At 45.8% G+C, this 22,801-nt stretch overlaps 1 protein-coding gene across 3 annotated transcripts in view; it reads right to left on the bottom strand.

Moving 5' to 3' along the window:
* TNR (tenascin R) overlaps positions 1-22,801 on the bottom strand; it is a 383,028-nt gene that overhangs the window by 17,906 nt on the left and 342,321 nt on the right. For all 3 annotated transcript variants that reach the window (XM_083743753.1, XM_083743755.1, XM_083743754.1), the window contains 9 exons: positions 19,249-19,338; positions 15,663-15,875; positions 14,027-14,293; positions 10,532-10,651; positions 8,388-8,531; positions 6,791-6,910; positions 5,136-5,279; positions 4,812-4,942; positions 966-1,098 (listed from right to left, as the gene is read on the bottom strand). In XM_083743753.1, coding sequence (XP_083599879.1) covers positions 966-1,098; positions 4,812-4,942; positions 5,136-5,279; positions 6,791-6,910; positions 8,388-8,531; positions 10,532-10,651; positions 14,027-14,293; positions 15,663-15,875; positions 19,249-19,338 — 1,362 coding nt within the window. The remainder of the gene's footprint in view (positions 1-965; positions 1,099-4,811; positions 4,943-5,135; positions 5,280-6,790; positions 6,911-8,387; positions 8,532-10,531; positions 10,652-14,026; positions 14,294-15,662; positions 15,876-19,248; positions 19,339-22,801) is intronic.

Here is a 22,801-nt window from a genome sequence, read left to right as displayed (position 1 = left end):
CACTTTTTTTATTTGCCCAGGCCTTGCCCTTTACATTTGTGCCTTTATGCTGGGTTTTTCTGCCTCCCATGACTTGTTTGTTTTTGTATGCTTTTAAAAATGCATTTGTATTCTTGTACTTTTATGCTTTGTTTGCAAACTGTGAGCCATGGCAGATACGTGGCTAACAGATGTCTTAAATAAAAATAAATGAAATGATAAAAAATGAAGTCTCCCTCCTGCGATCTTGTCATGCACCCCATCAGATTTAAACTTGGAGCCAAACATCTACTCTGAGGAAAAACCTTTGGGACGGTTAAAGAGAAGGGCTGTAGGTCTGCCTTGCATGCAGAAGGTCCCGGGTTCCATCTCCAACATCTCCAGGTAGGGCTGGAAGAGACTCCTGCCTGAAACCAGAGAGCTGCTGCCAGTCAGTGTAGACAGTAAGGAGGTAGATAGAGCCAGGGTTTGACTCAGTATAAGACAACTTACCATGTACCTCTGGTTTGAACTCTTAACTTTGTACTCCACTCCATACTCATTTTTGCTTTTGCCTTTTTTGTGTGGGGAAGAGGGAGGGTAATGCATTTCAGCTATGAAATTTAAGTCAGACATAGAAACCAGCCTGTGTATGTATGGAGGGAGGTAGTCTGGAGGTACTAGGCTTATCTGTTAAGCAATATCAGCTTTGGCATAGGCCAAGGAAATGTGTCTTTAAATCTTCTGATGGGACCTCAGTTAAAAGTGATTGTGACTCAGCTGAGCAACCTCAACAAGCCTCTGGCTGGCAAGGAGACGCTCCCTGGAGCCTGATGGGATCCTCTTTGGGCTTTAGGGTGGGTTCTCCTCATAAACCACTAGGGCTCTCCAGGGTGTTCCCCATTATACTCGATTTCACGTATCCATGTAGGGGCCTGGAATGGAACTCCTGTGGTGAGTTCCGGCACATTTTCTTCTAGAAAGAAAGCCCTGTGTAACTCTCTCACCTGTAGTGAAGATGGTAGAGGTGAATCCACTCCTCACAGCATCCTGGGCTGCTTGCAGGCGCACTGTGTATTCTGTGTTTTCTGAAAGCCCTTCCAGGCGGATCCAAGTGTCTTCTGCATCCACAATCAATTCCTGTGCTCAGTCATGAAAAGAGATGGAAAATCAGAGATGAACAGGAGAGATTTGTGGGGCTTATGTACATGGCTGGTCCAAGACATTTTGGCACCTGAGGCAGAACCCAAAATGGTGCCTGCCTCCCTGCCAGAGAAGAAGGGGTGAGGAAAGAACTATATCAGGAACAAGGGGATGGGGTGGAAAGAAAGATCTACATCAGGACTTCCGGGTTGGCGCCATCGCCGAATGGCGGACTCCCTCCGAGCTCTGGAGAGAGCCTGCTCAGCTGGGGCTGGGTCCTACTGCGCCGGTGACGCGGGGACCCTCAAAAACCATGGGCGCTGAAACCCATGGACATGGTGACTCGGCGGGCACCGTTTGCGCCCCCCCGACCTGCGAAGGAGCCTTTTTAAAGGCTCCGGAGCGGGGGACGGGGGGTGGTGTGGTGCTATGAGTCCTCCGCTTCCCCTGCCGAGCAAAGCCGCATGCCATTTGACGGAGAGCGCTGACTTCTTCCATTGAAAATCTGGACTAAAAAGAACAACCCATGAGTAATCGGAAATTGGACTTAAAAGGGGGAAAAATAATTTAAATTCGGAGCGAGCGGGGGAGGTGCAAAAAGGAAGTCCGTCTCCCCCCTGTTGTAGAGGATTTAAAGCAAAGGATTTGACAACTAAGATCGAGAGCCACCTTATATTGATAAAGTTATTAATTTCACGATGGAAAATTATAAGACTGTGCTGGAGGAGAAAAGTGGAACGTATGAGCTAAAATGCAACCCCCCCCCCGGGAACCGGGAGCGATCCGCGAGAGCGCCTGGTGAGGAGAAATAGAAGCTTTGACAGCTGTCAAAGGAGCTGTCAAAGTTGAAGAATAAAAAGAGAACTTTGTTATGAGGGCTTTGCCGGTTACATTTGTTACAATTTGATATAGATTGTTGAAAACAGGGGACAACAAGTTACTTTGACTGTTGGGTGCGATCTGGAAGGAAACTGAGTTACTATAATCCCTCTAGAGGGGCTGTGGAACACTACAAATATTGCTGGCATGGAATTTGAATAGGACTTTTTATCTCCTGGGAAAACTGCAGAAATGGAACACTATTTTGTCTACAGAGGTCTCTACACTAAAGGAGACAATAGATTTATCTATTGAAGAATGGAAGGGACTTGACGTAAGGTTTTGTTCCTGAATAACAAAGCCTCTGTAGAGGAATTAGAAGCTTTTGGAATTAGAACATTTTTGCAGGAACAACAAGAACAACAAGAACAACAAGAATTGGACAAAGCTGGAAGTGGGAATATTTGGGACATCCAGATTTGAAAGGTCTAAAGAAATAAAATTGGAGTTTTTACCCTTAAATATAGAGATCTGGATGGAAAAAATGGACCTTCTTGAGATAGAGTCCTTCCAAGATTGGATGTTCGAAACTAAAGACGACCAAAAAGACGGCAAAAGACTATTAAAAAGACGGCAAAGTGGATTTGTGAAGGATTTCGGCCTAGATGTGGGATCTCCAGGATGACAGCAGACATTGATGGACATTGGGGAACGCAACCGGGAAAGGGGGGAGGGAAATTTGGAATCCAAAGGGTTTAAAACTATTCTTTATTTTTTATTCTTATTATCCTATTCTGTTCTGCATATTAAAGAGGGGAACTCGTGGAAGGGAACAGGGGTCGATTTTAGGGGATGGGAAAATATTTTTAACATTGGGTCGATGATAATAAGTCCAAAATTTGGGGTAAGAACTTGCTGAATCTATTTGAAGGAACTGGAATACAAAAGGGGGTGGGGTGGGGAAGCCCTGGAAAGATGCTAATGAAAATAAGGTTTAAAGTGGATGTTTTATCTTTTTTTCTTTCTCTTTTTTGTTATATTTGGAAATTTTCAATAAAAATATTATTTAAAAAAGAAAGAAAGAAAGATCTACATCAGGATCTGCTGCCCCTGTGGACCCTGCTGGTCACCTCACCTTGCCTCATGGGTTGGCCTGCCCTGCTCAGGTACGTAATACAGAAGTGGAACCTGGAGGCATTTAGAGGATCAGGATTCTGGTCTTGAACTTAGAACCTGAGGGGTGTCAGGTTGTGTGAAAGCAGTCCTTCACATCTGGAAAGAGGCTGGAAGTAAATTGTGAGAATTGGAATACTGCTTAGGCACTTCCCTTGTGAATGTCTAGCAGGAGGACCAAGGGTTAAACACCCCCTTCCCGTCCTGCCATTCTCCTGTGCAAGTGCCCTTGTCCCCAAATTTATGTCGCAAGAGAAACACAGGAGTGGGAGCCTCATGTTTCCCTTGCAATGTTGGTTTCTGCCCCCAGCTAATGGGGGGTGTTAATTCCATAACTTCAGTTATGTCTGAACAAATCACACAAATCATTCCCACAAGATGTTCTCGGACACAGGAGAGACCTGAAGGAGTGATATGGGGTTGTGGGGCCCTAATGGATTTTATACATGATGAGGTTTGTGTAGTAAAACTACTCTTGTTCCCCATTTGTAGCACACAGTCCATCTTCCACCTTGTCTCGCGTGTTTGCTTTATTTCGTTTATTTATGGCAAAATGCAATATGTCACCCAGATAGTGCACACAAAGTCTTTTCAAATGCAGCGCTTACAACGGTGACATTAAATGTGCCATAGCTGATGCAATTTTGGATAAGAGAATGACTCTATTCCCCTCCACACCTTGCCGTTTAGCTGCAGAAATGCTATCCCATGAAGTTTCATGACTTTCTCAATTGCTTGTTTTGTGTCCTCCATGTGTGAGTGAAGGCCACAAATCATGGCATTAGAAATGGCAGGCAAGGACAAGGGTACCCCCCTCCCCTCCAAGAACCCACTTGTTACATGCAGGCAAAGATCAAGTGCTGTTGCTGGCAAAACACCTATTGCCTGATTATTATGCAATGGCTCAAACAGGGGTGGGAGATGCTTTGAGTAACTGTGCGAGAAAATGGTGGCTCGTGCTAGGGAAGACTGCTGGCCAGTTTTACTTGTATGCTATTTCTTTCCATTAGTTTAATGTTATCCCATGAGTATTTATTGCATGCTATGCAAATACTGTGCTGAAATGGTAACACAGCAGAGCTACTGTAACATCAAACAAAGGACCTGAAACAGAGACAAAATGGCTTCCAAAGCAGTGACAAAAGGGAGGGAAAGTGACTATGAAAACTGCCAAAAAAAAAAAAGAACAAAAAATGGATTGAGGATTTTTTTTGGGGGGGTAGTGTGGTGGTGGGACGCAGGTGGCGCTGTGGGTTAAAGCCTCAGCGCCTAGGACTTGCCGATCGAAAGGTCAGCGGTTCAAATCCCTGTGGCGGGGTGCGCTCCCGCTGCTCGGTCCCAGCGCCTGCCAACCTAGCAGTTCCAAAGCACCTCCGGGTGCAAGTAGATAAATAGGGACCGCTTACCAGCGGGAAGGTAAACGGCGTTTCCGTGTGCGGCTCTGGCTCGCCAGAGCAGCGATGTCACGCTGGCCACGTGACCCGGAAGTGTCTCCGGACAGCGCTGGCCCCTGGCCTCTTGAGTGAGATGGGCGCACAACCCCAGAGTCTGTCAAGACTGGCCCGTACGGGCAGGGGTACCTTTACCTTTACCTTTTTAGTGTGGTGGTGGATGGGAATGAAATCACAACCTTCAGGCAAAAACAACCCCGCCTGCACACCTGGAGATCATCTGGCTCCACCCTGGCAATGAGAGACTTATTGGAAGAAAGGACCCACCTTTCGGCTCCCATCAGGTGACCGGTAAGTCATGATGTAGTTCTCAATCTCAGCCATAGGAGGCAGCCACGAAAGCAGGGCACTTCGCCGAGTCACTTCACTCGCAGTCAAATTTGAGGGAGGATCCAAAACTGTTGGCAAATGAATGAGGGTAGGGCAATAATTTTATTGCAGGCTTTTGTGATATGCAAGCTACAGTTTGAATACTCAAGGATATAAAAATCCTTCATCTGGAAGTTTGTTTCCTATATCCCACAGGAAAACAAGTCGTCAATTGTTATGAATGCTATTTCCTGGCATTGAGAATTAATAGGCTATACTTACGAGTTGTAAAGTTGGTGAAGATGGTCCTGCTGGTGACGGGCCCATTGGTGGCATACATGGTGACGCCGTAGCTGGTACTGGGCAGCAAACTGATGAGTTGGTACTCCTGGTTGGTCCCGTCCACTAAAATGGTTTCTCCAGCAACTGAAATCAGGGGATGGATTGTACAGAACATGAGGCTTGTGAAATGACAGCCTTCTAGTGTGAGATCCAACTTAAATAAAATAGGCTTTATGGTCAGATAGTGACAATAAGTTGGCAGCTGCCCCTGCTGGAGAATCCAAACTTGTCAGTGGTTCAGCCTCCAGGCAGGTCATAGCCTATGCAAATATGTCAATTCTTAAAAATCAGGACTATTGGATACTTGCTGGAACTTGTGGATGGACCACTCATAAGGCTGAGATTAACGTGGAGAACAATTAGGTTGTCGGGACTGGGAGCTATGCCAAGGTGAAAGGAAACATCACTTCATGGTGGGGGGAAATTGATTGTGTGAATGCATCCTACTACAGGAGGAATGTTACACTGGAAGTAGAGAATGTTGCAGAAGGACAGCAAAAACTCTGGACACTTTGGTCTAGAAGGTGCCAACTTGGCATCTAAGTGTGCCTGTCAATACCTTCTGTAGTGCTTGTGAAAGTTTTCAGTAAATATCCCCTCAAAAATGCATGATCCACAAGAGATTGCTTTTCCTGATTAGTTCCCATTTGCACTGGCTCACCCTCTCCTACACTGAACATGCATTGGATTCCAAGGTTAAACATCTTTTTTGGAATCGGCAGCCATTTTGTCTTGTGCTACATATCCCACAGCAGCCATTTTGTGACCGAAACTAACAATGTTTTCTCAAAATCCCAAAAGTTCCTGCTGGTCACAAAAGTCTTGTGATCCCTACTCTGTTCTTCCTGGACCACTGCATTTTGTGCCAGGAACTGTGAGAAGGGGTGGTGATGACTTGCAAAGTTCTTCATTCCAGAGAGTTACCTCACCACCGTGACGGTCAAGGATGGAAGCAAAGCATGGGCCAGGTGGATGGACCAGGCAGGGACACTCTAAGTGCAGCTGACCTTCACTCGGGGCGTAGCAAGGGGGGGTGCGGTGGAGGCAATCTGCCCTGGGTGTCACCACTGAGGGGGTGACAAAATGCTGGGCAGCACTCACCACGGGACCTGCATGTCTCCTGGGAATGACATGGTGGCTTGGGCACCTGCAGGCTCCGTGCTGCCCAAACGGTCCTCCCATTGCCTCCCCCTCCAGCTGTAGGGTGGCTGAGTGGGAGGAGGCAGGCAGATTCAGGAGGCCCCATGGTGCCCCTGTGGGTGGCTGGCCCTGCCCCCATGGACACCATCCCAGGCACCCAATCAACTTGCTTCGCTGCTGCCTTCACTCAGACAATACCCAAGACTGAGGAGCCAGGCCAGAGTCTCAGACTTTCAAGGCCCAGATGAAATCCCATGGGGCCCTGTTATCAGCTGAACTACGGTCGCATCCTCTAGCACCAGCACGATGCCCTAGAGAGTAAATTGGCTGCCAGGACCCTCCGTTTGAGACACACATACCCGTCCCCTGCTTCTTCACACCAACCTCCTCTACCTGCCTCTTTTGAATTCTCCCTCCATGCCCCACACAGTCCTTCATACCAGACACAGACATACCTGTGTCATGTGTGAGGACAATGACATAATTCTCAACTTCAGCCATGGGCGGGTCCCACTTCAGCAGGGTCTCTGTTGGGGTGATGTTTGTGGCAGTCAAGCTCTCTGGATTATCCATGGCTGCATAACAAAAAGGCAAGGTAAGGGAGTCAACACAGAAGTTGTTTCTTTGCTTCAGGCAGCAGCCATGACAAGGACCTGGAAGCAGCTTAAAGTCCAAAAACCATGGAGCAAAAATGTAAGGCAACTAGAACAAACTACGTAGCAGCCATATGCTCATGATTCAGCAGCAAGTACTGTATCCAAACCACAAGTCATTGCATGTGAAGCAAAGCAAGCGCCCAAAGGAAAACCGTGCCATGGCTCTACAGTCTGAAGTTGAGGCCCGACTGAGATGTGATGGGACAGGCAGGTTATTTTTCATAGATCATTCCCATTCACACACAAAGTGGGGAGTGGCGTCTGAATTTGACACCAAAAGTAATTAATGAGTTAGAGGGGGTGAATCTTTCCCCATCTGACCTCTCCATCCCTCCTTTGCTTCACTGACATTTCTTGTGGCCCGGCTCTGGTTCTGGGAGTGAGCTGGGATGGAGAGAAAGGTGCTTGGAGCTATGGAGAAGCAAGAGGCATGTCCATTCAAATGTTAAAAACGAACTCCCTCTGCCCTTTACATGTGAATGAGGCATGCAAGCAAACATAGGAAAATGTCTGCCCCATTGTGTCTAGGCTGGCTCTTTTTTATTTTCATTCCTCCGTAGGAAGTCCCTTTTCTATTGATCTAACAGTAGTCATGATCTTTTGGTATCTTGGAATGAAGTGCTTCTGCAAAGGTACAATTTCAGAGATAACACAGCAAAGCATATAATGGCATATGATGTTTTCAACTGCCTCCTCCTCACAAAACCAATGGCATGAGATGAATGGCACATTAGGATACACCACCAACCCAAAATTGCAGAAGGCATTTGCAAGGTAAGGGCATTAAGAAAAATTGGACTCTGTTTAGCATACTACCTGCCATGGGTGTAGCCAGGATTTTTGTTGGGGAGGGGCAGGACTTAGGGAGGGCAGAACTGATGTGATTGGTCACTTAGTTAAGTATTTATATTTTTATAATTGATCTGGGGGGCACTTGTCCCCCTGCCCCCCTGGTTATGTCCATGCTACCTGTTGCCCCCATTACTACAGTTCTCTCAGCAGATTCAGTTTTGAGCTTAACAAGCATTTCTTTTGATGCTGCATTACTTGTGAAAGTATGAGTAGTGAATACTGTGCACTCCCAGTTGTTCATTGGCAGCCACCATTTTACCTGGCCCCCACCTAACATTGTTATTAATTAAATTTATATAATGCCCCATATCCAAGATCACAGGATGGTTTCCAACATAAAAATAGAAAACAGGTTGCTTAATTGACCGAAGGCCTGGTTACAGAGCAACATTTTCACTTGCTGCCGAAAGATATGTAACGAAGGCGCCAAATTCCTGAAGGAAGCTCTTGCCCCCAGCCATTGATGCTTCTTTATCCTAATGCCACCTGCACCCACAAGTAAACTCTGGACCATTCTGTGTAACCCCCAAGAGGCATTCCATACCTGTATACAGGGTGTGTGAGAGAGGCTCACTTTCTTCTCTGCTTCGGACACTCTTCAAGCTGATCTCATACTCCGTGGCAGACTGCAGGTGGCTGAGCGTGTATTCAGTAACACCTTTGGCAATAACTAGGCTGTCCACTCGTCCTGTTTGGATGGAGAAAATGGCTCCATTACCACTAGCAAATCCGGGTGCACTAAAAATAGTCTAGCAACAGCCAGGTGTCAGCCCACAGATCTTCCAGCTTTGATTGCTATGGAAGTCGCCAGAAGAGCACATCCTCTGGCTCAGGCTTCCCCAACCTCGGCCCTTCAGATGTTTTTGAGACTACAATTCCCATCATCCCTGGCCACTGGTCCTGCTAGCTAGGGATCATGGGAGTTGTAGGCCAAAAACATCTGGAGAGCTGAAGGTGAGGAAGCCTGCTCTGGCTGCTTCTCTCTTTTGTTTCTCCACATGGCTATCTGAGAGGTGGCCAAATGGAACTAGATGGAGCCCTTAGACTCTGGAGGAAAGATGCACATCTTGATCAAAAGTTGGTCCAGTGCCAAGTGTGGTTGGAAGAGCTGCCCTAGCCAGGGCCAGCTCTGGAGAAATAAAGCTGTAAACTGGACTGGCAGAGGACCCAACAAGGCCACCTCTCTCACTCAGACTGCACTCCCACCTTCTCAGACTGTACACCTCCCACTGATGCCGCTATGCGAAGGTTGAAAGACATGCACCAAACCAGCGTTGCTAAATCATCTGCAACCGAGTGTGGCTCAAGACTGCAAGCAATAAGACACTACACAATATTTAACTGGAAGCAGGAGAGAATAACCAAAGAGATTAGCTCCACCATGGCCTCTTCTTCTATCAGCTAAAGACATTGGGGGTGGGGGTGGGAAAGGATCAGTTCACAGCAAAATAAATAATTCTAAGTATATTGTATTGTTCTAAACAGTTTAGCTATTTTTTTTTTAATAGCTCAGAGATCACTTCAGGTTTTCTGCATATGTAGGTTCAAATACTGCAGACACTCATCTTTGCCATTAAAAAATTTCTATGTGATTTAATTTATAGTAAAGAAAGTTAAAGATAGTAAATAATATTTAATATGTGAGATATATACACACTAGAAAAATATATACATCTATCAAAGCTCAGAACAGCGTCATATGGGTGAAAAATAATCACATGGCATTATATTAGTATCACAGAACCATAAAGTTACAGAGTTGAAAGGGACTCTGTAATTTATGGCCCATCTCTGTATAATAATGTCTTCTTGTTGGTTGTTTAAAGTTTGCCTCCAATAAGTTAATTTGTTCATTGGGGCAATTTCCCATATTTTCTGTAACCATTCTTCGAAAGATGGAGTTCTGAAGCATATGTAACCCTGAAGCATATGTAACCCGAGGTATCACTGTACAGGAGCTTCCACAACACTCCCCTTGCTGAGGGAGACATACGGTAGGTGTCAGCAAACATGTAGAAGTAACACATACTGTACACAGATCCTCAGATATGTGTTTACACCATGCAATGCACAAAGCACCTTTCGGATCCAAAAAGCGCAGGCTAATAGCATCAAATGCACAGTGTATTATTTCTAGAAAATGTGTATTTCAAAGTAATTACCAAAAGTCATTTGGTTTGGAAGTCACTTGTTTGAGGTGCTTGTCAAATGGAAATGAATGTTCCTCACCAAAACCTTTAGCCTTCTTTTATTTTAATGACCTATCTCTGTCTTTGAAGTGATGAATTCTGAAAGCCTGGACCCAACTGAAGAAGTTTTTCAGGCTGCAACCGTATGCACACTTACCTGGAGGTCAGACCTATCAAACATACAGGGTCTTACTTCTGAGTAAACGGACACAGGATTGTATAGTTAGCTTCAAAGGAAACACACACATGCTAAGCTTTCCAGAGAGCAATGGGTTTATGGGACAGTTTTGTAGTTGTGGGACGGGGTCAGCCAAAGGTTACACTCTCCTCACTCACGCCTTCTCAGGGACCTCCTAACTGGGAGCAGATGAAACAAGAGGGGAGAAGGCAAATGAACCAACTAGGGTAGGGTTTGGTCAGAACACACATGACCTTGTAAGAAAGGAGGCATCCTAAAACACCCAGGTGAGCTCTTTCCACAGACCCCTGGGAGTGTTACCTTGGGCAGATTTGTAGGCTATCCTATAGTGGTCAAAAGATGCAATAGGAGGAGCCCAGTGGACCGTCACAGAATCTGTAGTCACGTTGTCAATGGTCAGGTTCCTTGGTGGATCAATCCCTTAACGAAGCAAAGTAAAGAAATCAAAGCTGGCAAACATTTGCACATTGCGCAATTCCCAACCGGAAATGCATCACTTCTGTTGATAGCTCATGCTGATAACTGTGGCGACTCTTCTTAATAGCACAGTTACTTATTGTCTAATTCACACACTTAACAATTGCTATTCAACATAACACTACACTTGACAGAAAATTATTATTTTCTCGCTGTTCGCAAAATTAATTTATTCTACTGTATCCTGTCCTTCACAACCTTTTGAAACAGGGTGTGACTTTTTAAAAAACCTTTATGATGTCAGGGCCTCGGGGAAAGTTGCACTAGGTGTTGTGAAGAGGGAGTGACAGTTTGGCAGGGGACTGCCATTTTTGTCAGTAAAGCCATGTTTTATATGATGTATAGTTCTGGCCAGAGGTCATCTTTGTAGGTGTTTGAGCACAGAAATATATAGCCAAAAAAAGACCATATTTGATGGTAAGGTTATGGTGGTGAAGGAGACACCATTTGATGTACCAAAGTCTCAAAAGAGAGGGGGGAAAGGCAGACAGAGCACCACTGCTCAGTGTCACTTTCCAACAGTGATAGCTTTTTCTCTAAAAGTTTCACTTTTTTTTAAAAAAAAGCTAATTCCTTAGCTGTCACTGCTAAGGAGAAGACCTTAACATGTGCACCAAAGCATAAATGTGTGTGTATTGGCAGAGGCCTTATAGCAATGGCTCATTTGTCATAGTAATTGGCAAGGTAGTTAACACGATTATACATTTCATTCCTCATTTAAGGAGCTGATCTTGATGCCCGTGGGAATGCTGATTAGGAGAAATATTCAGCAATGCATCTAAGGGACACCTGAGAGAGAGAGAGTGGTTCGCCACTTGCATCCTCTTTCGAATGCCCTCCCCATGGAGGCCTGCCTGGAGACATCATCAGAATCATTTAGGTGCCAGAAAACACTTGTGTTTTCTCACGATTTTTGGAACTGCAAACAGAAGCATTTTAATGCAGAGTAGTGGCGCTGTGGGTTAAACCACAGAGCCTAGGGCTTGCTGATCAGAAGCTTGGCAGTTCAAATCCCCATGACAGGGTGAGCTCCCATTGCTCGGTCCCTGCTCTTGCCAACCTATCAGTTCGAAAGCACGTCAAAGTGCAAGTAGATAAATAGGTACCGCTCCAGTGGGAAGGTAAACGGCGTTTCTGTGCGCTGCTCTGGTTCGCTGGAAGCGGCTTAGTCATGCTGGCCACATGACATGGAAGCTGTATGCCGGCTCCCTCGGCCAATAAAGTGAGATGAGCGCCGCAACCCCAGAGTTGGCCACGACTGGACCTAATAGTCAGGGGTCCCTTTACCTTTACCTTAGTTTTATTTTACTGTCTTTAATTTATTTAATAAAAATTATAGACCTTTTGATTGTAATAAAACCTCTTAAGTGGTTTACAAAAAAACAGGTTGCTGCTGCTCTTGTTTGTTTTAATTTGCTGTCTGTGTTGTTAATAAATAATAATAATAATGTACTTTTTTGCTTCTTCAATTTTATTACTGGTGCAGGATATCAATTATGTAAATAAATGAACAAATAATCAAGACCCAGAAAAACAGTGAATGAGCCCACAACAAATTCATGAAATCTTCTTCAGTACCCCATCACTTAATATTCTGGTTGTGGGAGAGTAAGATTCTTCGGTGCTATAGCCAACAGCTGCCTGCTTCTGCCTTCAACTCCACCAAGTACAAGATTGCTACAGACATCAGTCTTCCTGCACCGTTCAAGAGCCAACACCTCTCAGGTGTTGCTGTGCGTGAGGGGGTACAGTAGTGTGAACCCCACATGTTCTCTGAAGTGGGACAACTCAGATGCAGGTTCTTCCACATACACTTCAGCTGGAACAATGTGTGCAGCTTTTCGAAGGGAATTTCAGAATGAACATGCAGTGAGTAAATCTGGTTTCTTGGCTGCTGGGGGGATTTTGAGGTTAACTGAGCATACATGTAGAATTCCTTTGTATTGCCCTTGGAATCAGTTGTGGTCTCAAAACCCAGCTCTGAGACTACAAGAGGATGAATGTGAAGATTACTGTTACAGCAGCCCAGGGTAAATTAGCAGGCATGGGGAGGGTGGGGGAAAGGAGATTTGGGATCTGCTGTAGCGTTTGACAGTTATGTGGGCATAGGCATCATCTGCTTGCATTGGAAGAGGGAGAGGTGAAGCTAAGAACCCTTTTTGTCCCCTGTGCGGCCAAACTGATGCAAGACACTACTTGTGGCAAAAGCAGTAGGAGTGTTTGATGTGCCTGGAGGTCTGTAATCCTCTTCCGAGCTGAGTTCTTCTAGGTTAGCAGACATGGCCACAGCCAGGCCAGAGCTGGCAGTGAGTATTAGACCCAGGTCTCACCTGCTCTCTAGCTCCATGTTTCCTATACTTCTAACAGCCCAGGCACACTATTTTTCTGAATTGAAATTAATTCCTTCCCTCCTGCCCCGCTAGGACTCTTGTGAAATCACTGGAGTAAGAATCACTTCCCTCAGATGAGCCCACACCACTGCATTTCTGCATATGTCACTATTCCGGGAATATCTCCTGAACAGAAGGAAGACCCTGGCCCCAAGCAGTGTCCTGTGTTCTCTGGTGGCCTCCTGTGTGTTTGGTGCTTTGGGCTTACAAGAACCATGGATTATTTAATTAACGTAGTACATCCCACTGCAACCAACCTTTTTCTGAGGCAAACCTCCCACTGTTTGCCTTTTCTGGGGCAAACCATCATCTCCATCCTTTTTGTTTCCTTGTTCTCTGCTTCCCTGGGTCTCTTCTCTGCTTCCTTTATTCACCCCACACCCCATTGCAACTCACCAAACCCAGGACCTACCCATTTTATTTCTAGTTTGGCCAACAGAGGAGAGCAGGGTGGGGACCGACCATGTATGCTGCATTTTCCAGACAGGGATATTCAAAATGGTGGGCATGTTACCATAAGATTCATGTGTGTACATTAAGACGGGCTGTATTCACACTGATGCTCAGAGATTGTTGAGGAGCAAAGCTGAAACCTTATGAATGGCAACCCTAGCAATCACTTGAACATTTTTTTAAAAGACACATTCACAAAACCTTGGCCTAAGGCAAGATGGGAAAAAAATACAGTAGGCGGATGAAGAGGATGAAGAAAACTGGAACTGTCACTGATTCATAGCGATAGTTGGGATGTGTGTCATTTTGGGTTGCGTTAAATGTGAATTCTAAGACTCAGCTCTGACTTTGATGGTTGGCTCCACTCTGTTTTCTGTTTTTAATTTTGCAACCCATTCAAGCACAAAGGATCTTCCTCGAAAGTAGACAAGACATAGATATTAAACTGCAATGGAGAGAGCACTGCTACTGTTACCTGTTTTGATGGAGCCCATGATGGGCTCAGAGCTAACAAGGCCATGCACAGCCACCAAGGACACAACATACTCTGTGGACGGCTGCAGGCCAAACAAGGCAGCATGTCTCTTGGTCGGGTCAAGCATCACTTGCTTGGTTTCCTCTTTGTCCTTGGGGCTGTAGTTCAGTATCAGCCTATCTGCTGGAGGAGAGGGGTCACTCCAAGTGATGTTCACACTGGAGGAAGTCACATGAGAAAAGTGAAGCTGTGTGATTGGCCGGAACCCTGAAAACAAGAATGCAGAAGAAAATGGCAGGCTGGGTCTTGTTTAGCCAGGAAACATGCAAAATGATGAAAAAGATGAGTACATCTGAGCATGTACAAAAGGACCAAAGGGTAAGGCTGTATAACACTAAGCCATTTGTAGCAGAAAAACATAGTGCTTGTCAATCCGGAATAGATGCTGCTTCCAAACTAGATTGATTCTATGTCCTGCGATTCACAAGAATGGGTGTGGCTGCATGATGCACATTTGAAAACTCTCCCCTTGATTAGGTTATCCATGCCTTTCCCTCCCTGCACATACCCCAGGTGAATGGAGAGGAAAGCAATGGTTGCAGTCTTGGTATATGCCCACCCACAATGCCATTGGGTGGGTGTGGATACCCTCCGCTCAATAGCTGGGACCACCCACTGTACATCTGTTTTTAAATGGACACACTGCAGAGTATTGCAGAATCCATCTGTGATCAACTTTTATTTTCAGAATGAAACCAGTCTCTCAGAAGCACTTCTCATGGGCAAAAAATTGCAATGGATCTAGACCACGCAGGAAAAAAAGTACTCAAGTCTCCATTGATTCAATAAAATAGTGTGTGTGCACAGTCCCAGTCTTCTGTAATGAGGGTAAAGATTATCCATTTTAGAAAGGCTTCCCCCCTTTAGGAATTAATCACTGGACACAGTTTAAATGTTCTGCATTTGACCACTGCCCCAAAAGGTGAAGTCAAGGTAGGGTTTAAATCTGAGGAAGGGGGGACAGGAAAAATGGGGCAACAGAAAAAGGGTGTGCGAAGGCTCTTGCAAACACGCACGTCCGTTACCAGGGCTACTTCTGCACTTAGCATTTTGGAAATGACATACCCATCTCATTAGGCTCAAGCTAGATGTGCCACGAGACATCTGTTTTATTTTATTAATTAGCGGTGCCACACACTTATTTTGAAAATCAGGGAACCGGCACTCTGGGAGAAGTTTAACACTTTCCTCCTCACCTCAAACCCCCTCCTGCTATTACAGAAGAAGAGGTGCTGAACCTCTCTCCCCACCAACACCATGGCTTAGACACTCTCTCACAGAGCACCACACCCCCAACCTTCAAAGCAGCTAAGTGGGGCTGCAATTAGTAAAAGAAAGGACTCTTCAGTGGTGTATCTAGCAGTAGTCAACCAGCAGACAGTAGTAGCAGACCCTCAGAAAACCTCAGGTGCAGTGGCATAGCGTGGGGGGTGCAGGGGGGGCGGCCGCACCGGGCGCAACATCTGGGGGTTAAGGTTAGGGGGCGCAAATCCACGGGTTAGGGGGTGCAAATTACTTGCCTTGCCCCGGGTGCTGACAACCCACGCTACGCCACTGCTCAGGAGACTCTCAGTACCTGTGAAGGCATCCACTGTGCTCTCCAGGCTCTGCTGACGGCCTCTTTCAGCAATGACAGAGATTGTGTATTCAGTCCCAGGTTCTAAGTCTGATAGTGTGAGCTCAGACTTGTCTTTGGCAACGGTAACCTCAGATGCCATTCCTGAAGCGGGGATGAAGATGGAGGACTCTGTGGAAGCTGTCACTATGAGGTCATGAGGGCTGTCAAGCTCTGCAGCAGGAGAAGGAGATTTAAAAAGGTAGCCTATTAACAGCTTGGAATGCACATGTCTGAGTTTAGATTTTTACACACACAGTAAAAATACACAATGCAGCACTGAGCCTTCTTGAAATTCTCTTTAAAAAGAAATTTAATCAGAGGCCCAGATTTGATGATGATGATAATTTTATTATTTATACCCTGCCCATCTGGCTGGGTTTCCTCAGCCACTCTGAGTGACTTACAGCACATATAAAAACATAATAAAAAAATCAAACATTAAAAACGTCCCGATACAGGGCTGATTCAGGTGTCTTCTGAAAGTTATGTAGTTCTTTATCTCTTTGGTATCTGGAGGGAGGGCGTTCCACAGGGCGGGCGCCACTACTGAGAAGGCCCTCTGCCTGGTTCCCTGTAACTTCACTTCTTGCAGTGAGGAAACCACAGAAGGCCCTCAGCACTGGACCTCAGTGTCTGGGCTGAACGATGGGAGTGGAGATGCTCCTTCAGGTATAATGCGCCGAGGCTGTTTAGAAAGTTCAGGACCAACACTTTGACTTGTGCTTGGAAACGTACTGGGAGTCAGTGAAGACCCTTTAGGACCAGTGTTATATGGTCCTGGCAGCCACTACCAGGCACCAGTTTAGCTAACACATTCTGGATTAGTTGTTGTTTCTGAGTCACCTTCAAAGGTAGCCCCATGTAGAGTGCATTGCAGTAGTCCAAGTGGGAGATAACCGGAGCATGCACCACTCTCGTGAGACAGTCTGCGGGCAGACAGGACAAGGGGTTTCACAAATGCAACAGGGCTTCCTCCGCAACAAAGTTGGTTCAGAATATTTTCACACCAATAGCACTTCTGTCCCCCAGAAGTGAATAACAATGAATTAAATAACTGACAGTTCATTGTCTCTTAACAGTGTCCCAAAAATTCTTCCTGGGCCTAGGACAGGCCAGAGGCATCTAATCATGGCGGCGAGCGGGGGGGGGGGGTTGCCTTGCCAGCTGCTACTGAATCATAGAATCATAGAGTTGGAAGAGACCACAAGGGCCATCGAGTCCAACCCCCTGCCAAGCAGGAAACACCATCAGAGCACTCCTGACATATGGTTGTCAAGCCTCTGCTTAAAGACCTCCAAAGAAGGAGACTCCACCAAACTCCTTGGCAGCAAATTCCACTGTCGAACAGCTCTTACTGTCAGGAAGTTCTTCCTAATGTTTAGGTGGAATCTTCTTTCTTGTAGTTTGGATCCATTGCTCCGTGTCCGCTTCTCAGGAGCAGCAGAAAACAACCTTTCTCCCTCCTCTATGTGACATCCTTTTATATATTTGAACATGGCTATCATATCACCCCTTAACCTCCTCTTCTCCAGGCTAAACATGCCCAGCTCCCTTAGCCATTCCTCATAAGGCATCGTTTCCAGGCCTTTGACCATTTTGGTTGCCCTCCTCTGGACACGTTCCAGTTTGTCAGTGTCCTTCTTGAACTGTGGTGCCCAGAACTGGACACAGTACTCCAGGTGAGGTCTGACCAGAGCAGAATAGGTAAAGGTAAAGGTACCCCTGCCCGTACAGGCCAGTCTTGACAGACTCTGGGGTTGTGCGCCCATCTCACTCAAGAGGCCAGGGGCCAGCGCTGTCCGGAGACACTTCCGGGTCACGTGGCCAGTGTGACATCGCTGCTCTGGCGAGCCAGAGCCGCACACGGAAACGCCGTTTACCTTCCTGCTGGTAAGCGGTCCCTATTTATCTACTTGCACCCAGAGGTGCTTTCGAACTGCTAGGTTGGCAGGCGCTGGGACCGAGCAGCGGGAGCGCACCCCGCCGCAGGGATTCGAACCGCCGACCTTTCGATCGGCAAGTCCTAGGCACTGAGGCTTTAACCCACAGCGCCACCTGCGTCCCCAGAGCAGAATACAGTGGCACTATTACTTCCCTTGATCTAGATGCTATACTCCTATTGATGCAGCCCAGAATTGCATTGGCTTTTTTAGCTGCCGCGTCACATTGTTGGCTCATGTTTCAGTTGAATTTGATAGAGGTGACATGGCTTGGCTAGTTTGAACCTCTCTATGTGCAATGACGTAAGCAGATGGAAACTTCATTGGCCTTGAAGCCAGTGGGTCCTGCCTCAGTGGGTCATCACATAGCCCTGTGCAAGTATGAGGCTCCTCTGGGGGGTGAATTAGACTCTATTGTCTCCTTTAGCAATTTCTCTTCTCCCTTGACTATGGTGTGGAACTGCAGTATAGAACTGAGCTGTGCTCACAAAAGTAAAGGTAAAGGGGCCCCTGGCCATTAGGTCCAGTCGTGGACGACTCTGGGGTTGCGCGCTCATCTCGCTTTACTGGCCGAGGGAGCCAGCGTACAGCTTCAGGGTCATGTGAAGCCAGAGCAGCGCATGGAAATGCCATTTACCTTCCTGCCAGAGCGGTACCTATTTATCTACTTGCACTTGATGTGCTTTTGAACTGCTAGGTGGGCAGGAGCAGGAACCGAGCAACGGGAGCTCACCCCATCGTGGGGATTCGAACTGCCGACCTTCTGATAGGCAAGCCCTAGGCTCTGTGGCTTAGACCACAGCGCCGCCCTAAAAATACAGATCCAGAATCCTTAGCGGTGCCAGCACACAATCAGAGTGGTCACTGAAAGTTATTATGATGAAGAAATGGATTTTGGTAGTGTTGATCTATGAATCAATACCCTAGAAATTCTAAGGCTGCCTTTGATATTTGCAGTTGTAATCGCTGTACAAATATCACATAAAGGCAAAAGCTGTTTGCATTTGCATTGAAATGCTGGCTGTAAATACTTCCCCTTGTGCAAAATGCCAGCTTGCTTATGTGTCTATAAAAATTGACAGTCTCTCTCTCTCTCTCCCTTGTAATGTTGGGATAACTTTTGAACAGTATTCTCCCCCCCCCCCCATTTATGTCCCTTGGCTGCTCACTCCAAGACACAAGGAAAAGCATTCTTAATAAGAGCCCCCTCATCAGTGTGAAGAAGAACAGAGATTTTGGCTTCAGCTGCTAATTCTTCTTTGCCTCTGTTCTCTCACAGGAACAAACAAATGGGGAGCAAAAGAAGAGAACATTGATAGAGCTTCCGACAGGGAGAGGAAGGGTAAAAGAGCACTTTGCTTGTGACTCTGCATGCACAGCAAGTGTTTCAGTACAATCAGCTCCTCCACACCCTGATAATCTGCTTGGTGAAATTACTGCATGAATTCAAACTGGCAAAGTACTGCAGAATGAATTAACTGAGGGTCACTTAACCATGTTCTGGAGCCCCTAAGTATGGCTGAGGATTCAAGAGATGGGCAGAACCCACTAGTTTTACTCCGTAATGATTTTTTAAATTTAAAACAAGTCTGTGTGTCACTCACCAGTCCTTGCATTCATGGTAGCTGGAACACTTTGCTTGCCATCCATCACAGCTGAAATTCCAACTCCATATTCTGTTCCTGGCACCAAATCTGCATGTGGACACACAAGAATGCACAGATTAAGCAATGAATTGTAACTATTTCCACCCACATAGTGGTTTCTTCTTGTCTGGCTTATGGATGGGTGAATCTGACAATTTTCTTTCTCATTTTCTCCATCTTAAGTTCAGTTCTCCACATTTCCATATCAGTTTGCATTTTTTAAAAAAGTTCTCCTGAAGATTCATCAGCATTTTACTGCAAATGTTTTCATGCAATTTTGCCTAATGTGCACATTTTTGCAAAGCAATTTCCCCTAATGCAACACATTTTTGTATGTTATTTTTATCAATATATGCATCTCTGTACATACTTTACCCCAGTATATGCATTTTTGTCCTCATTACTCGGCTGGAAAAACTGCATTGCAAAATTCAGGGAAATTTGGCTTTTGAAGGATGGCTGCGTTCAGTTAATGGTTTTTCTTCACAAAGTGCCTATTATTGAATCGCACCCCCCATTCCCTAGTCTGGCTTCACTGCTGTAATTTTACCATGGTAACTGGGTAAGCCACTGAAAACATAAATGAATAATTGTGCTAACATTTGCTGCTAAACCACTGATAATAAAAGGACAAAGTATGGGGCATTAGTTTGTGTTATTGTCTGATATGACCCAAGACTTTGGGGAGAAGAGAAGAAATTGAATGTCATCTCAGAAACAAATACCATAATACTTTCGATTTAGTTTAGAAATCTAGAAACAATTTCAACAGGAAAGGTTAGTTTTCAGTTTGTTCTTGAGGATTGTTCAGTTGATCTAGGCCTCCATCTTTGAAAACATTGACTTTGTTTTGTAGTTGCTTAACTCTAGTTTGTTGTCAAAGACAAAATTAGGCTGACTGCAAACATGTAGATGTGCAACCTCCTTTCACCTCCACTGCAAAGTAAAATAGCCACTTGGTGCATTATGTGATGTGGAAGTACTGTGGTACCTCTGGTTATGAACTTAATTCATTCCAGAGGTCCATTCTTAACCTGAAACCGTTCTTAACCTGAGGTACCACTTTAGCTAATGGGGCCTCCTGCTGCCATGTGATTTCTGTTCTCATCCTGGGGCAAAGTTCTTAACCCGAGGTACTACTTCTGGGTTAGTGGAGTCTGCAACCCGAGTGTTTGTAACCCAAGGTACCACTGTAAGTGGTAAGCACCTTGGCCATTGGATTCAATATGACTCTTATTTTCTGGCACAGATGCCATGAAAGAGTTTGTGGGGCATGGCAGGAAAGAATCCCTCTTCCACCTTGCCATGAGATAAGATTGACAACGCTTTGTACGCTTACTACAAGGAGGTGGCTTCAAGTAGAGGTGGGTAGACTGGCCTACTAGAACACTGAGAGCTATCAAACTAGGTACGGTGCAACATACTGGCACAGGAGGCAACCATATACTTAAAATTAAGGAGCTAGGTTCCTCTGAGCACATGCTCAGTCAAGGTAATTAAAAACAGGGAGTTGTTGATTTGTTGCATAGACCATTCCCCCCCCCCCGCCATTTTAAGCTGAGAAAGCAGAATTAATTTTAGAGCAAAGAACAGTCACCTCTTGACCGTTAATGAGACATATTTCAGTTGCTTTCTGTAAAGCTAAATTTCAGACGAGAGAGAATCCAAGATAGCTTTATTTGTTACCAAACTGATTTGACATCTAACATTTTCATTTGAGTTTCTTATTTATGAGGCATAAATGAAACACTCAATAATTTATGGAAGAGCCCAGCTTCTCCCTGCGTGCCGTGGAAATATAAGTATCCAGCTGCCGGCAGGAGGCCTGCCCTGTGGTTTCTGGCTCATCGGGGGAGACAGCAATTTAGTTAATTTCCAGGCAATCTATCATCTATTATCATTATTGGATCAAAGCGGATGCCAGTGGCTCTTTGTCGGCACCCTTTGGGTTTATTTCTTTCTTCACTGAATGGATATTGGCAATTTCTCGGAGGTACAAAAGATGTAAGATGGCACGCAATTCCTCTCCACGAGTGCAGACAAAATGTAAACCAGGAAACAAATAGTTCCTTGTCACTGGGGCCAGCCTGTTACCCAGCCTTGTCTCCTTAAGCTCCACTCATTTGCACCCATTTGAAGATCACAGCACTGTGGGGGCGACTCAGTGGTTTGTTCTGTACAAACCCATAATTGAGAGTGCCCAGGCTAACATAGTGCAGGGCTGGGCTGACTTCAGTTTTGTGCAATGGTCTTTGTTTCTACTAGAATCCATGGGGCCCACCAAGGCATTTGAAAATTATGAATAAAAAAGAGGGCATCTTCAGGATCTCTTAAGTAACTTGTGTTATGTAATGCTCAGCATGCATTCTTGGCTCCAGCATTTAAGGGTTAAACTACACAAAACATAAAATGCATAATTTGGAGTTTCATGATTTTTCCTTTTTACATGGCAGACAGCAGCTGCTTTCTGTCCTGATCAGCATCAGGACCGCAGTATGTGGGGAAGAGAGCTAATGATTTTCTCCTCACTGTGGTCCCATTGAAAATTGCTCCTACTGAAGCTCCTATTCGACATATTAAGGAAAATGGCTGCTTCAAGTTGTTGGTAGTGATTAGGGCTGGGCGATATCTGGTTGTCAACACTGTGATATATCAGTAGCTAAACACCATGATATGCTGATGTATCACAATGTCTGGAAGGTATCTCAGCTGTTTCTTCTTCCTCACCTCAGTGGAGGAGGAAGCAGCTGAGATACATTGCCCAGCCCTACACTGTGAGCAAGCCCCAATGCCTCTCTGGCTCACATGAGCCAGAGGAGCATTGGGGCTGGCTTGAACCGCTCAGTGGGGCGGGGGAGACTCCCACCCACAGCTGAGTGAGCCCAGATGCCCCTCTGGCTTGTGCTTGCTCAGATGAGGGGGTGGGAGTTGTCCCCCCAGCTGAGAGGTTCAAGGAGGCTCCAGTGCCCCCCAGAGAGGCATCAGGGTTCCCTCAAAGGCACCTGCCTGCCTTTGCCTGGGAACGTGGGTTGCGTCTTTCCTGCCAGGGTGGTCAGTTGCTCCAGGAGGAAAGATGCAGCCCACCCGCTTGGGCAAAGACAAAGGCAGACAATTGCACAGAGCCTGAGAACATGCTTCTTGGGCTCTGTGTGCTCAGTTGCCACCTGCCTGCCTTTGCCCAAGCAGGTGGGCTGCATCTTTCCTACTGGAAGAAACAAGCACCCCAAGAGGAAAAACGCAGCCTGCTTGCCTGGGCGAAGGCAATTTGAGTTGATGATAACATCACGGCAGCTGGGGAGCCGCAATGTATTGGCAGCTCAAAGAGTCTGAAACTGGTACCATGATGTGAACACCATACTGGTTTCAGACAATGGCAAAGTATCGCCCAGCCCTAGTAGAAATAGTTTCCATTGGGACTATGGTGTGTGAGGAAAAGGCACCCTCTGGAGTAATTATTTTTGTAAAAAAAGAAAATAGTTGTGCAGCTCCAAGTCTCCTGTAATGTGTATTT

The sequence above is a fragment of the Podarcis gaigeae genome (genome assembly GCF_964106915.1).
Source record: "Podarcis gaigeae genome assembly, chromosome: 6".
NCBI classification, from domain to species: Eukaryota; Metazoa; Chordata; class Lepidosauria; order Squamata; family Lacertidae; genus Podarcis; species Podarcis gaigeae.
Note: the sequence above shows the minus strand (reverse complement) of the source record. Positions and strands in the feature narration are given on the sequence as shown.